General features: G+C 39.3%; 1 protein-coding gene across 2 annotated transcripts in view; it reads left to right on the top strand.

The window, feature by feature from the left end:
* Nucleotides 1–15,792, top strand: part of ASXL3 (ASXL transcriptional regulator 3) — a 135,474-nt gene that overhangs the window by 48,732 nt on the left and 70,950 nt on the right. For both annotated transcript variants that reach the window (XM_042798091.1, XM_042798090.1), the window contains 2 exons: nt 11,846–11,954; nt 13,291–13,402. In XM_042798091.1, coding sequence (XP_042654025.1) covers nt 11,846–11,954; nt 13,291–13,402 — 221 coding nt within the window. The remainder of the gene's footprint in view (nt 1–11,845; nt 11,955–13,290; nt 13,403–15,792) is intronic.

Here is a 15,792-nt window from a genome sequence, read left to right as displayed (position 1 = left end):
TGTTTGCCTTCAGCTATCAGTTTCATTCACTTGTCCATCTTGGTTTTTACATGACGATATATGGCTAGAGGTTTATTATATTTATGCTTTATTATGTGTGCTAATGTCATGTAATCACTGCACACAGTGGCTGCATATAGATGTATAAAAAGGCCCAGAGGGAGTTTGGCTTATATAGGAGGATCTGAGAAGTGGTAAAAATAGGTCTTAAGGGTAGAGGCGTAATCTCCAGTATCGTTTATTATGTATATCCTTTCACAGAAGACTTGAATAATCTTTGTGTGTCTCTGGGTGGCTGCTTGTCACTCCTCCAAGGAGAGATGTTGTTATTTAATGCTTCAAAGGCAGTTTGATAAGAGAGAGAACACACCTGTTAGTTCTTGAAAGCAGCTTCACTTGCAACTCCTTCACTGATTCCAGGTTTGGTGAATTCAAAATGTAAAACCAGACTAGGTGAGTTTATAAATGAGATTTCCTGCTAAGAAATGCAAAAAATATCCTTTCATGATACCTGGCTTGAATTTAGTATCTATGTTGAATTTCTCTCCAGTGTCAGTCCAGATTATTTCACATTTGGAGGGCAATTAAGATTCAGTTTCTTGGTGACACATCAGACACTTTAGTCAACTCTGACTCCAGCTGCTTGTAACTCCCTCACAAGCTACAAAGGGCAAGGTTCATGTTCAGCACTGTGTTCTTCTTTAGATATTTAGGATTCAATACTTTGGTTAACTTGAGTGAAAGCTGATAGGTAGGTTCTGCTAGTTTATGAGACAGATGCAAGATATCTATGACAGATGTGTTACATTTTTGCATGTCTGTTCTAGTCCTTGTTTCTTCCATCATACTAACAATATTCTTGTCCCTGTATTCATCCGGCTTAGAAAAACAAGAAATCTATAGAAGGGTTGAGTACGAAGTGATGTCAGTGGTGTATATGTGTCTTTTTCCCTATCATCTTCAGGGATTTGTTTTGTAGGCTGTGAGACTACAGTCAAATCAGCTGTACTAGTCTGTCTTGTTGCTTGATAGCTGTGACCCTTCTGGCTTACTTGCTCTGCTCAAGATAGTAGCTGTGTTTGTGATACTTGAAGACTGAAAGTCAGGTGCCACGTGTGAAGCTTAAGTAGGACAAGAGATACAAACATTTTATTTAGGGTGCTACCCAAATTAGAACAAAACTGATGTTAATTTTGGCTAACATGGATAAAATTGTTTAAAAATAAACTTTAAAATTAGATATATTTCTTTTAATCCTTTAAAATACATTTAAAGATCCAATTGGGAGAGCTTATATTAGAAATAAAGCTCAAGTATAGTTTATTCACACTGCGTAAATAGTATTCTGCCTGTATGCACTTCAATTCCTGTAAAACTTTAGCAAACAGCTGTTTAAGGTTTAAGACATTATTTGTTATGACTTCACTATTTAAGTGGATAAGACTTTAGAACATAGTTTTGACAGTCACGCCAACTGCAGGTATCAGGAATATTTTCTGTAGTTCACATTAGTAGTCCCTTCAAAATTAAGAATCTGATTGGAAGTTCAAAAGTAAAATGCTTTTTTCTTGTTCCAATTTATGAATAAAAACTTTGTGTCAAAGGCTTACATCTACCAGCTCTACAGTTTCACTAGTCTTTGTATAAAAATAATACATGGTTCCTTAGTTACCTACTACCCACATACTAAAATATAAAGTTTTTATTGTTTAATAAATTGTTAGCTATGTAATATTTTGAAAAGTCCCCCTTTTTTCCTTTCGTATCAAAAATACATGTAGTGTATTTTCATTCAGCATTTAAAAGCCAATCTTTTAATTAAATTCAAGTTTCTTTCCAAAAATTACTTAACAGAATTAACTACACTTGTAATGATTCAGTAAATAATATGCCATTGCTATTTTGACATCAGAAAATACGACTAATTTTTGTAAGTAAAGTTAGATAATTGCTGAATGAATTTATAGTCTTGCGGTCAGCAAAAAGTAGTATTACATTAAAGCTCCATTTATTTGCTGACTGTGGTATTTTAATCATTTCAAGCAATGAAGAAATTAACCTTGCTATAGGAAAATAAATGGAAAAGATTCAAAAGCAAGTTTTAGATTGATTGTTCAAATCAAATTTTCTGTTTGATAATTTAAATTGGTTTAGTTTGGATTAACTTGTTTAGTCCATGATTTTACTGTCTATTGAAAGAAGGATGACTCTGAATGAAATTTCACCTGAAACACGTAGTCTGTATTTAACATTTGATGAAAAAGCAAATATACTGCTTGCAGTCTCCCTGTGTGTATTGGGTGTGCATGGCAAGGTTTTGGTAGCAGGGGAGGCTACAGGGGTGGCTCCTGTGAGAAGCTGCCAGAAGCTTCCCCAGTGCCCGACAGAGCCAACGCCAGCCGGCTCCAAGATGGACCCACCTCTGGCCAAGGCCGAGCCCATCAGCGATGGTGGTAGTGCCTCTGGGTTAACATATTTACGAAGGGAAAAAAACACCTGTGAAACAGCAGCTGAAGAGAGAATATGTGAGAGAAACAGCCCTACAGACAGCAAGGTCAGTGAAGAAGAAGGGGCAGGAGGTGCTCCAGGCACCGGAGCAGAGATTCCCCTGCAGCCTGTGAGGAAGACCGTGGCGAGGCAGGCTGTGCTCTGCAGCCCATGGAGGTCCACGGTGGAGCAGATACCCACCCATGGAAGGGCCCCATATGGGAGCAGATGGTGCCCCAAGGAGATTGTGAACTCATGGGAAGCCTGTGCTGGAGCAGGCTCCTGGCAGGACCTGTGGCCCCATGGAGAGAGGAGCCCACGCTGGAGCAGGTTTGCTGTCAGGACCGGTGACCCCGTGGGGCACCCACGCAGGAGCAGTCTGTTCCTGAAGGACTGCACCCTGTGGGAGGGACCCATGCTAGAGCAGTTCATGGAGAACTGCAGCCTGTGTGAAGGACTCATGTTGGAGAAGTTTGTGGAGGACTGTCTCCCATGGGAGGAATCCCACACTGGAGCAGCAGAGGAGTGTGAAGAGTCCTCCCCAGAAGATGAAGGAGCGGCAGAAACATAGTGTGATAAACTGTGATCCCCATTCCCTGTCCCCCTGCGCCACTCGGAGGAAGGAGGTAGAGAAATCAGGAGTAAAGTCAAGCCCAGGAAGAAGGGAGGGGTGGGAGGAAGGTGTTTTAAGATCATAGAATCATAGAATGGTTAGGGTTGCTCAAAGCCCTATTCAACCTGGCCTTGAAGTCTCCAGGGAGGGAACAGCCACAACTTCTCTGGTAAACCTATTGCAGTGTCTCACCACCCTCACAGGAAATAATTTCTTCCTTATATCTAGTCTAAATCTTCCCTCTTTCAGTTTAAAAACCATTACCCCTCATCCTATCACTACCCTCCCTGATAAAGAGTCCCTCCCCACCTTTCCTGTAGGCCCCCTTTAAGTCTTGGAAAGCTGCTATAAGGTCTCCCCAGAGCCTTCTCTTCTCCAGGCTGAACAACCCCAACTCTCTCAGCCTGTCCTCATACTGGAGGTGCTCCAGCCCCCTGATCATCTTTATGGCCTCCTTTGGACCTGCTCAAGCAGGTTCATGTCCTTCCTATGTTGGTTGGCCCCAGAACTGGACCCAGCACTGCAGGTGGGGACTCACGAGAGCAGAGTGGAGGGGGAGAATCCCCTCCTTTGACCTGCTGGCCACACTTCTCTTGATGCAGCCCAGGATGCAGTTGGCTTTCTGGGCTGTGAGCGCACATGGTCGGCTCATGGTCAGTTTTCCATCCACTGATACCCCCAAGTCCTTCTCTGCAGGGCTGCTCTCAGTGCACTCATTGCCCAGCCTGTATTTGTGAATAGCCTCAACCCATGTGCAGGACCTTGCACTTGGCATTACTGAACTTCATGAGGTTTTCCCAGGCCCATGTCTCAAGCCTGTCCAGGTCTCTCTGGATGGCAACCCTTCCCTCCAGCATGTTGACTGCACCACACAGCTTGGTGTCATCAGCAAACTTGCTGAGGGTGCATTCAGTCCCACTGTCCACGTCACCAACAAAGATGTTAAACAGCACTGGTCCCGACACTGACCCTCGGGGAACACCACTCGTCACTGGTGTCCACTTGGACATCAAGCTATTGACCACAACTCTTTGAGTGTGACCACCCAGCCAATTCCTTATCCACTGAGGGGTCCATTCATCAAATCTGTCTCTCCAATTTAGAAACAAGGATGTTTTGTGAGACAGCATCAAGTGCTTTGCACAAATCTAGGTAGATGACTTCAGCGGCTCTTCCCTTATCCACCAATGCTGTAATTCCATTGTAGAAGGCTACCAAATTTGTCAGGCACAATTTGCCCTTAGTGAAGCCATGTTGGCTGTCACCAATCACCTCCTTATTTACTACAGTTTCTAGGAGGATCTGCTTCATGATCTTGCTGGGCACAGAGGTGAGACTGACTGGTGTGTAGTTTCCTGGGTTGTCTTTACTTCCTCTTTTTAAAAATGGGGGTTATGTTTTCCCTTTTCTAGTAAGCAGGAACTTTGCTGGACTGCCACAACTTCTCAGATATGATGGATAGTGACTTAGCTACTTCATCCGCCAGTTCCCTCAGGACCTATGGAGGCATCTCATCATGTCTCATGGACTTGTGCACTTTCAGGTTCCTTAGATGGTCTCAAACCTGATTTTCTGCTATGCTGGGCAGTTCTTTATTCTCCCAGTCCCTGCCTTTGCCTTCTGTGACTTGGGCAGTATGGCTGGAGTCCTTGCCAGTGAAGACTGAAGCAAAAAAAGTCACTGAGTACCTCAGTCTTCTCCATATCTCATGTAACCAGCTCCCCCAGTTTCTTCCAGAGAGGGCCCACATTTTCCCTAGTCTTCCTTTTATCACCAACGTACCTATCAAAGCTTTTCTTGTTGCCCTTGATGTTCCTGTCCAGATTTAATTCTATCAGGGCTTTGGCCCTCCTAACCTGATCCCTGGCTGCTTGGACAGTTTCTCTGTATTTCTCCCAGGCTACCTGTCCTTGCTTCCACCCATTGTAGGCTTCCTTTTGGTATTTGAGCTTGTCCAGGAGCTCGTTGTTCATCCATGCAGCCTCCGGGCATTCTTACCTGACTTCCTCTTTGTCAGGATGCATTGCTCCTGAGCTCGGAGGAGGTGATCCTTGAGAAAACCAGCTTTCTTGGGCCCCTCATCCTTCCAGGGCTTTATCCCATGGTACTCCACCAAGCAGATCCCTAAAGAGGCCAAAGCCTGCTCTCCTGAAGTCCAGGGTAGGGAGTTTGCTGTGCACCCTCCTCACTGCCCTGAGGATCTTGAACTCCACCATTTCATGGTCACTGCAGCTAAGTCTGCCCTTGAGCTTTACACTCCCCACCACCCCGTCCTTGCTGGTGAGAACAAGGTCCAGTGTAGCACCTCTCCTTGTTGTCTGCTCTATCACTTGGAGAAAGAAGTTACCATGAGTGCATTCCAGGAACCTCCTGAATTGATTGTGCCCTGCTGTGTTTTCCCTTCAACATATATCAGGGTGGTTGAAGTCCCCCATGAGGAGCAGGGCTTGTGAACGTGAGGCTGCTCCTTTCTGTCTTTTGAGGGCCTCATCCTCTCCGTCTTCCTGGTCAGGTGGCCTGTAGCAGACCCCCGCTATAACATCTTGTGTCCCTTCCCTCCCTTCAATCCTGACCCATAAGCTCTCAGTCGGCTCCTCATCCCTCCGCAGGCAGAGCTCCATGCGCTCTGGCTGGTCAGTGACCAACACCCCTTCTTTGTCTCCCCTTCCCATCCTCCCTAAAGAGCCTGTATTCTTCCATTCCAACCCTCCAGTCATAGGAGCCATCCCACCACGTCTCCATGATGCCAATAAGACCGCAGCCCTGCAGGTATGCACATGTCTCCAGCTCCTCATGTTTATTCCCCGTGCTACGTGTGTTTGCATAGAGACATTTAAGTTGGGCCCCCGATGCAGCTGACTAACTGGCTGGAATTCCTTTGTGCTGCTCTTCAGGTGCTCTCCTGCTGACCTGTGACCCCCCTCCAGGCTCTGGGTGTCTATTGCTGGCACTGGCATTGAGCTGGTAGGGGTGGGATGGATTGAGGTTCCCTCCCCTGGCAACTTCAGTTTAAAGCCTTCTTCACCAGCTTGGCAAGCCTTTTTCTCATTGTCTTGCTCTGATTTCAATGGTAATAAATTAACTAATTTCCCCAAGTCAAATCTGGTTTGCCTGTGACAGTAATTGGTGAGTGATCTCCCTGTCCTTATCTCAACCCAAGAGCGTTTCATTACATTTTCTCTCCCCTGTCCTGCTGAGGAGGGGAGTGATAGAGCAGCTTTGGTGGGCAGCTGGCATCCAGCCAGGGTCAACCCACCACACTATGTAGGGGATCTACAAAATAACCAGGGAAGACAGTGGAGACTTCATCATCATGTGATTTGATTTATTTAGACTGACTTGAAGCCATTATTGCTGAAAAGTTTGTAGATGGTTGGCAGGAAATATTGCACTGTACATGTTGTTTGTAGCCATTTAGTGTGCTTTGTACATCCCTCCGTGCCAGGGGAAGGATCCTGTGCTTGTACCATTTGAATACAGTAAAATGTCTGGGTTTTTTTTCAGTCTTCTGTTCACTGGACCTCTCCTGGTTCTTCCTCCTGAGCCCAGGCTGGAAGAGCTTGCCTTGGCCCCAGTGCTAATGGCTGCTGCAGCATTGCTAGCTCAGTCAAGCATGGCTGTGAGGGGAGGGTGGCTCTAGAGTAGTCAGCAGAAGCTTGGCTGTTGTCTTGATATATAGAACATCTATCGTCTTGGTATTTCTCCTTAGGTTTGTGGTGGTTTTGTTTGTCACTCAAGCTAGGTCACAACTACAATCTTGTAAGGAAAATTCAGATATTTTGCTGGCACATGGTAGCAAGATTACAGACACATGGCTCCTGGAAGATTGTGGGAAAACTGCTTCTTTGGCTTCATCACACTGGGCATCCAGTACTGCATGCACTGCTCCATGAAACACTTCATGGAGCAAGCAGTGCACATCTAGACATCTGGTCAGTTATACAGCAGCCAGAAATGCTGGAGGTGTTGGAGAAAATATACCTAGGTAATATGGTTAACCTCAGGCTTAAACAAAATTATTATTTATTAAAGAGATAAAGAATCCTAAAATACAGTGCTGGACACATGCTTGAGAGATCGTTCAATACAAATGCTAACACTGGGACAGGTTTCAGTATATTTACTGGTTTGTATTCGATCTTCTGATGAAGGTCATTTTACAGAATTCTCTGCTCTGCTGATCAAAATATCAACAACTACATTCACACGCTTAGACTATCTATGAACTTTCTTTTTCTTCCCCCAGTGGCTATGAAGAATGTTTATCTCCACTGACTTCATTGAATGTTTATATCCATTGACAGTATTTTGCGTTTTTCTGAAAAATTACAATTATGCCTTCTTTTATGTTTTTGGATCACACAGATGTGTTTTCTACAGCCTTCCATCATAAGTTTTATTTTCTTTATCTGTTATCTCTCTTGTATACTCCAAAACTGGTGTAACTTAATATGTTTTATAAACATATTTTATTCTGTGTGACTTCATATCAAGTCTAGAAATTAGTTCTGAAGCCTTTTGGTTTTACTTTGTTTCCAGAAGTGAGTAAATATCGTTGGTCCCTTGTGACTTTTATGGATCAGTGTAAATGAGCAGATGATTTCGAACCAATAAATATTGATCATGTTTACGATAGCTATGTGCTCCCCTTACAGCAGTCATTTGATTTAAGAACGTATCAGGAACCCCTGTAAGCTCTGGGAGGGGGCTGTGCCGCATGCAGGGAGCTGAGCGGCTGAAATGCTGCCTGCTGCAGGACCCGAGGTTCCATGTCTGCATAGTGTCAGGAAACTTTCACTGTCCACCACACTATATTGTCTGGGGAGGTTGACTTTAGTCAATTTATTTTCCATATTTAAAACATTTTTTTTTTTTGCCACACTCATCATTTTTTTCTCTTGGCAAGCAGTCTAGCCAAGACCATTAGAATTAAAAGTATAACCATAGACATTTTCACGTTTTTTCTGACAAAACTGTGTGTTTGAGAAGTTTATAAAATAAAAATAAGTAATGTTTTTAATGGTGTTTTTACAGACTTCTCTAGGGTTTTGATGAGGGTAGGAGAGGAGAAAGTAACTGAAATCTGTACTCCCCCTACTTGTTTTTGCAGAGCTTTGTTTGTAGACACTTGTGTATTCCGGCATTTTGATTTAGGTAGCACCGGCTGCATGACCAGTAGAGGGAGCCCATAATCACAAAATACTGGAGAGATTTTTGACTGGAGGAGTTGGGATGAGAAGCTTGCTTTGATAATGTACAGGAATTTTGTCATTATATTTGGAAGAACATGCTGAACACTACTAACTTTTAGTAAATCTGGGAAAGAGCACTTATGAAATGTTGAAATGCCTGATGTCTTTTAAACAATAATTGTATTAACAACTTTTATATTGGAAGGCTAATCAGCAATTTTTTTCTCTTTCCTATGTTGCTGGTTGTTGTAACTTCATATGACCTTTACAGAAAGTAAGTAACTTTTCATTTTTAAAATCTATTTGAAAGTGTATGGGTGTGGGTGTACTGCTTGTATGTATGTATAGATATATGTGTACATAAAATAAACATACGAGCAAAAAATTATCAAACTTAAAGACATAATGCTACAGAGGGTGACTGTCATGTATGAATGACTTTTAGAATGCCACAACTGTTTAAAGCAATCTCATCCAAAAGCTGATAAATAGTGTGAAAGATCTGCATCTCAAAGCTGTAAATGGTAAACATGCATGTAGACTATGGCAACAAAACTTGCAGCATATGGGTTTAAAATATGTCATGGCTCTAAAAATTCACAGATACTAAGTTACAAAGTAGAATATTATTGTATCCAATTTGTTTAACTGAATCAAAGTTTAAATGATTTGGAGTGTTTCAAGAACTTGGGTCAAACTGCCATTTTTGACATTCAGAGATACTCGGCTTTGTATTTGGCAGTCCTTGACTGCTGTAGTAATACATGCCAGTAGCTCTGAGCAGGACGAATATGTCCTCGGGCTGTAGGAGAATTTAGAAAGAATGCGATAAGTAGTATGGATCCCTCAGAAACTGCTCTATGATTCAGACATCAGTCTGCACCATGGGATCTTTGATTCCTGACTTTTCGAACTGCAGTCCCATGTGCAGTGATAGCATGTACTGCAAGCGTTTCCAGCATCCCTTGTGGGTAATGTTTGGAAACTTTAATACAGCGTTCGAAGGATGCCTGTGCTGACAGTAGAATAGGCAGGTCATTGGTTGACATGGGTCAAAATAGCAGTGAGAAAGGACACCATGGAATTTCAGTTTGAGCTGCTGGTTTGAAAGAAATCCCATCCGACAATGTCCAGGTTGTTATTTCATTTGCAACTTGTTAAGTATGTGTGGTTTGTTTTGTGCTCATTATAGACATACCCAAGTCTAATTTTCAAGAAGGGTGGAGATGGCCATTTGGTCCCATGCCATATTACTTAGGAATTGCAGATATCTGTATGAAACAAGCATAACAGTAGTTAAAGTACTTCTTGGCTCAGTAGCTGATATGGATTTCTTTCTAAGTCAGAGAGTAGTTGCTATTGTCCCCTTGCCAGTTGGCTAGACTTTGAAGATTAAGATATCTGCTGTGAGCACAGTAGTGGTCATGAGATATTGCCAAATCCTCTATTTTGGGTTCATTCATCTTGTATCATTTTAATTGGTTAATGATATCTAAAAATAAGTGTGGAGTCCAGAATATCTACATTGGAATAGGATACAAATCATGCGTGCATGCACACACAGTTTTGTTTCTTGTTCATATATTGAGTTTGTCTTCCACTGCAGAGTCAGCAAGTTCTTTTGATCTTGCAGGGAAAGTCTTAATCTGTGATAGTGTTTCACTAAAAAGATCCAAGACTCTGAGAGTCAAAATTGCTTCATGTTATGTATGTTAACATATGGAAGAAATTACGCAACTAGAACTGCTCCGGCAAACGCTTTGTGTCTTTGCTTGTCAAACATTAATACAATAAGGAAAATGTGTAAAGAGAAGTATCCTACTTACTCCAAAACTCCTTTATGTAATTGTTAAACTCAATGAAATCTCTTAATGTTTTCTATGCTACTACTAGCAGTATAGTTATATTTCTACTGTATTTAGTTTTGTATTCTGTTGTAGTATTATATCAAAACCAGATGTGGAATTAATTTTATTTGCAGGGGAAAAAAGAAACAACAAAAACTTGTCAGAATTTTCATACTGCATGATTATATTTAGAATACTTATAAAACAAATATTTGGTAAATATCTGATGTGGTTATCAACAAGCAGCATCTTTACCTGTACTTTTTGATTTTAGATGTAGTAATGTGATACATTAGGTGACCGATAGTAAATAAATTATTTTGGACAGGACTTCCTGACCTGTGTACACTTTAGAGCTTAATTTTTACTGGAAGAGCAATTATGACACTATCCATCTTGCCATTAAATTAATACATGTACAGTAAAGATTAATTTTGTTGTAACAGAGCCATGGAAATCAATAGAAGGCATCATCATAGGAAAGATGACAATTTCAGTCCAGTTTCATTTATAAAAAAAGATCAGTCATGCAATTTTCAACAAAGATTGTATGTTGTGTTATAATATTACATACTAAAGAAGAGTAGTTTTTGACAGACTTTTGAAGCCCTGTTCCTGGTTTATAGTTGAGTATATAATTAATCCTGAAATACTTAGCAACACAATTTAATGCACAGGCATTGTTCCATTTAACCAAGTGGAATATATTTATGTGGCTAAAGATAAGCGTGCGTGCAGGCTAGGGACCCCAGGGAAGAAGCACAGTTTCAGATTCAGTCCCTGAGTACACCGTGTACATTAGTCAGTAAATGGGGACAAAGATCTGATAGTACATCTATAAATCTTGTATTTTAATTTTTAAGTTAAAATTAAATAAAACATTATGACTACCTTTTTCTGCACCATTTCTTAGATCAACTTTTCAGAATAGTGTAGTGTAGCTAGGGTAGAAACATTTGCTTTCTTTTTCTGATGTAAACATGCATATATTAGAAAGACATCTCTGTAAAAGTACTCTTTTTTTTTTTTTTAATGTGTTGTGTTTCTTTTTAAATAGTCCCTTAACATGCATTCCACAGTGGTGTTACAATTACTGCTCTGAGTAGGTCAATCTTTAACCACTAAACCAACTCTAATTGGAAAAGATAGTGTTTCACAGAAGTTACGAACGTACTTGTATTTATGTATAGTAATGCATGCTGACCATGTTAAGCCAGAAGAAGGCTTAACTATATATCATTTTTAATTTTAAATGTCTTCTTCCTGGGCTCTTTATTATTCTTTTGTTGTCTTTCATACTGTGGGATGCAGCTGCCCTTGAACTTGGTACTGTTTTGATCATTCATGTGCAGCAGCCACATTGTCTGTAACATTTTAAAAATGAGGCTTCGTGGTGTTATTTGCGAAGTAATTTCATATAAATGTTTGGACTCTGGTTCTCTTAGAATGTGGAGATGGTTGGTGTATGAAGAAAAGCATAATTATAATTCACAGACTTTTTGCCTTGAGCCTAAAGGACAGATGCATATGATTAAGTTTGAAACTGGCCTGTTGTAGTAATGTAGATGTTTTCAGGGTTGAGAGAATTAAAAAAAAAAAAAAAAAAAAAAAAAAGCCAGGCAAGCATGAGTTTTTTAAAAAAATAGACCAAGGGAATAGTTTTACAAGAGGCACTCAATCTTGGACTGCACAATTTTATTTTTCAGTGGAACCTCTCCATTAGCATGCCTGAATGCAATGCTTCATACTAACACTCGTGTAGGTGATGGAACATTCTTCAAAATCCCTGGGAAGTCAGGACTCTACGCTCTCAAAGTAAGTTTAAATTTTGTATATGGAAAGTACATAGCGCTATTAATCCATTTTATGAATGTCTCAATAGATATAAAGGTAAACAGATTAGATTCTTTGGAGAGGAAATGACCTGATAGTCCTTCTAACTGCTTTCAGATGTCTTTTAAAAGGATTTATAATGAAAGTAAACATTGAATGTTTTATCCTAGAAAGCATATACATGTTCTTGAATTTGGCATATGGTATAAAAAACATGTAGCTTAACTAAAATGCTGCTTTTTCAGAGTTGTTCACAGAAAGGCCTTTGTTTTATGAGCAGTGAGCTCAAGAGGATCACTGACTTCTCATTAAGTAATTTTATTAATGTTTGATTTCTGAACAGTGCAAAATTATTTGCAATTATAATATAAATCAGCCTTTAATTTACAGGTTGCATCATTGCTTTTGAGCAGGAATATAATTATAGTGATAGAATTTTGCCTTTATACTATTTCTATTCCCTTTCCTCTTTATTTTTCTCTTTTTTTTGGTATGTATATGATAGTTTCTGTGGGTGGAAATTTTTTTCTTGCTGTACGTGATCAAACTTAGAGGGGCTTCACAATAGGAGTGGAGAAATGTGAGGCAGAGGTGAGAAACAAGAAAGTGAGAGTCTATGTTTGGCAGTCTAAATGTAGTCAATTAAAATTTTGGGCTAGGGGGAGGGATTTTTTGTAATTTATGACATACTTATATCAAATAAGGGTTTAAAAATAGAAAACTATATCGATTTGCCTGCTCATGATAACTAAAAAGTCTGTATCTGAGATTGAACTAGTAGTTTTCAGAAGATCTATTTCCTAATTTACTAAAACAAATGCTGCTGTTTTTCTTTAAATCAGGAGATATTCTTGGCACAAATCCAGGTATTCACAATCACTCCCATGCTTGTGTGCTCCAGGTTGCTTCAACTATTTGAATACAGGAAACAGGCAAAGGCAGAAAAGAAACACTAAAGGATTTGTTTTTTGCTGTAGTGTTGTGGACACCCAACTGGAAAACTAGGATTTTTAACAACCAAACAAGTCTGTTTCTGTTTAAAAAAAAAAAATCTTGCATTTTATTTGACATTTAAAAAAAAGAGTATGTTATGACTTCACAAAATAGCTTTTTTTGCTTTTGCTTTGCAAGTTGTTTCATGAAGGTCTGTTTTTGTGTATTTCTCTGAAGTAAGTCACAAGCATATTTTATTTTACTCTGTTTTTTTGAAATGTAAGAGTGAGAGTACACTGCAGTAATCTATTTTCGGAGATGCAGCAGGATCATGATTGATTTTTTTCTTGTTAATTTTAGTTTTCTTTTTCTTTTTTAACTGTAGAAAGAAGAATCAACGTGCCCTACTGATGGAACATTGGATTTAGGATGTGAATCTGAGTTAGATGGCACTGAAATGGCTGAGACAAACAATAATAATGGAGAAGAAAATGGTGGTAGGTGTTTTAATTTCTATATTAGAGGGCATATTTTGGGAAAAGAAAAAGTATTGCTTACTTAAGGTTTTCATGGTGTGATTTCTAAACAGTATAAGTAATGCTCTGTACTCAGTGGAACTATTTTTGAGTGACTCCCTCTCTTTTTTTGGCCTTATAAAGAAATCAGGAAGACCAAGTACCTTTATTTGACTTAGATTTGTAAAAGACAATGAGTAGTGCTGTTGGATGTGTCTTGAGTAGGTAGTTTTTTGGCTCACAAGTTTTTTTGTTCTAGGCCCCACAGCTAAGGAGTATTTTGCCTTAACAGGCTTCAGACTTGAAATTGTCAATAGACATCTCACTGATCTCATTGTGGGCACGTGGGGTTGGTCCCTCAGTAGAGTTCTGGGCAAAGGACAAAGGTTTGTATTTTTTTTGTTTCAGGCAAAGATTTTCCTAGGTGCCATGTTGACATAAAGACGTGCTGAAGTACCAAGTCCTGTGCATTTTTTTTCTCTGAAGTAATGACAAACTGAAACATTTCAAGAACTTTAAAATGATAACCTTAGAAATATTTTTTCTTTTTGAGAGCTAATAATTGCTCATAAAGAAAACATAGTTCTTCAGTCATATAAAATTACTTGCAGGTAATAGAAATGAATAATATTCTTATTAAAGCTACACTCATGTAGTGCTTATAAAGTTAATTCTTTATACAAAAATCAAGCTTCCCAGGACATTTGAAATAAACCCTTCCTTGATTAATTCTTCTCATCTACCTTCTCGCAACCTGTCCTACTGCTGGACTGCAGCCTACTGTTCTGGCTCACTTCACATATGGTGAGAGGGTGTCCTGTTTACAACTAGGGAATGAAAAGGCTCAGCTCATGTTGTTGTTCTGCTACAGACTTCCTTTTTGATCTTGAGCAACTTACTTAGCTTCCATGCTGCACTGCTACAGGACCGATCCTGCTATTTCGGTATTGCTCGCTAGCATCACTGAAAAGTCACAAAATGCTCAGGGATAGGAGTATCAGAGCTCTAAGACAGGTTGTTGTGGATCCAGTGAAGTTTTGAGGCTCAGTGGAAAAACAAGAGTCAAAAATATTGTCTCCGCGTCTTCGTTTTCTTTAGTATATTATGTCTATAAGTTAACATAAGACACTGCATGTGCAGTGATTTTATGCTTTTGTAGTTCTTCAACGATTCCTGTCTGATACTCAGACAATTTGTTGATGTACACTTCCCTAAGTTGCAGGAAAAATACAGCAGTCAAAAGCAGTGTAAATACAGTTACAGATAGGAAAGCAGAAGTTGATGTTACTTGTTTTAAGCAAATAAAAATCATGGCAAAAAACTGGCAATTATTTGGGAGTGGTAGAATGTAAATAAGGAAGCCAGAATGCCAGAAGTAGAAAATTTCTGAGTTTTGACTGGGAAGAGGTTGCATACTATTTTCACAGTTTACAGTAATAAAAATAATTCTATCACTTGTCATGACATAAAAGAGCAGCTGCTAAAATTAAACATTTTAAAATATTTGGGGTAGAACAGTAAATTACACCTAGATTATTTTTAAAGCTGAAAACTTTCCCTCATGTTTCATCTTTAATAAATCTTGGAAAACTGTGATATATTTAACTTTTTGAAAACAAGACTTTTTTTTTTTTTTTTTCTATATCATGCATTGGATATATTTAAAAAGACTAAATAGGATGGCAATACCGTGTCTATACTGCATATAGAAAGACCGATGCTGAATATGATCAATAAGGAATTGTAGGCAGCACATCTTGTATCAGTCAGCTGATGCAGAATGTAGTTTTGTCAAACATGTTTGATAATAACTTTTCTTGAGACTGAAGGTTTTGTTGTTAAAGGTATGTATTGATATATGTGTAGAATTCTAGAAATTATTTCATTTACAGTATAGAGTGCTTGGCTTAAAAGCAAGACCATGCCCCAGAAATGCAACCAGTTTTAAGTGGATTGAAAATTGCAAATTATTAGATCTGCAGAGGTGTAGGAATCACCATCCACAGTAGGTATTTTTGCTGTTTTCTTGAGGATGTGATTTCACCGCTCTTCATTCAATATCTTTGTCAATACTTTTTGAAAAGCATAAAATTCTTCTTGATTAAATTTATTGATAATAAATAAAAAAATTGAGACCCCCTCTTGATTGCCTTGTAGACATTAAAGTGAAAAAAAGGTCACATTTGTGCCGTAGAAACATACATTCAATAAATCAGTAAATCTGAAAAGCATTTAAGGATCACAATACAAAATGAATTGAACATGAATGAGATGCTTTTGCTAATTAGTCCAATGCAGTTCTTGAACTATAATTCTGGTAGTACTGATGAAAGAATATAGGCACAATGTTTCCTTTGGGTATAGCACTAGTT

The sequence above is a fragment of the Tyto alba genome, unplaced genomic scaffold (assembly GCF_018691265.1).
Source record: "Tyto alba isolate M040663 unplaced genomic scaffold, T.alba_DEE_v4.0 Super-Scaffold_27, whole genome shotgun sequence".
Lineage (NCBI taxonomy): Eukaryota > Metazoa > Chordata > Aves > Strigiformes > Tytonidae > Tyto > Tyto alba.
Note: the sequence above shows the minus strand (reverse complement) of the source record. Positions and strands in the feature narration are given on the sequence as shown.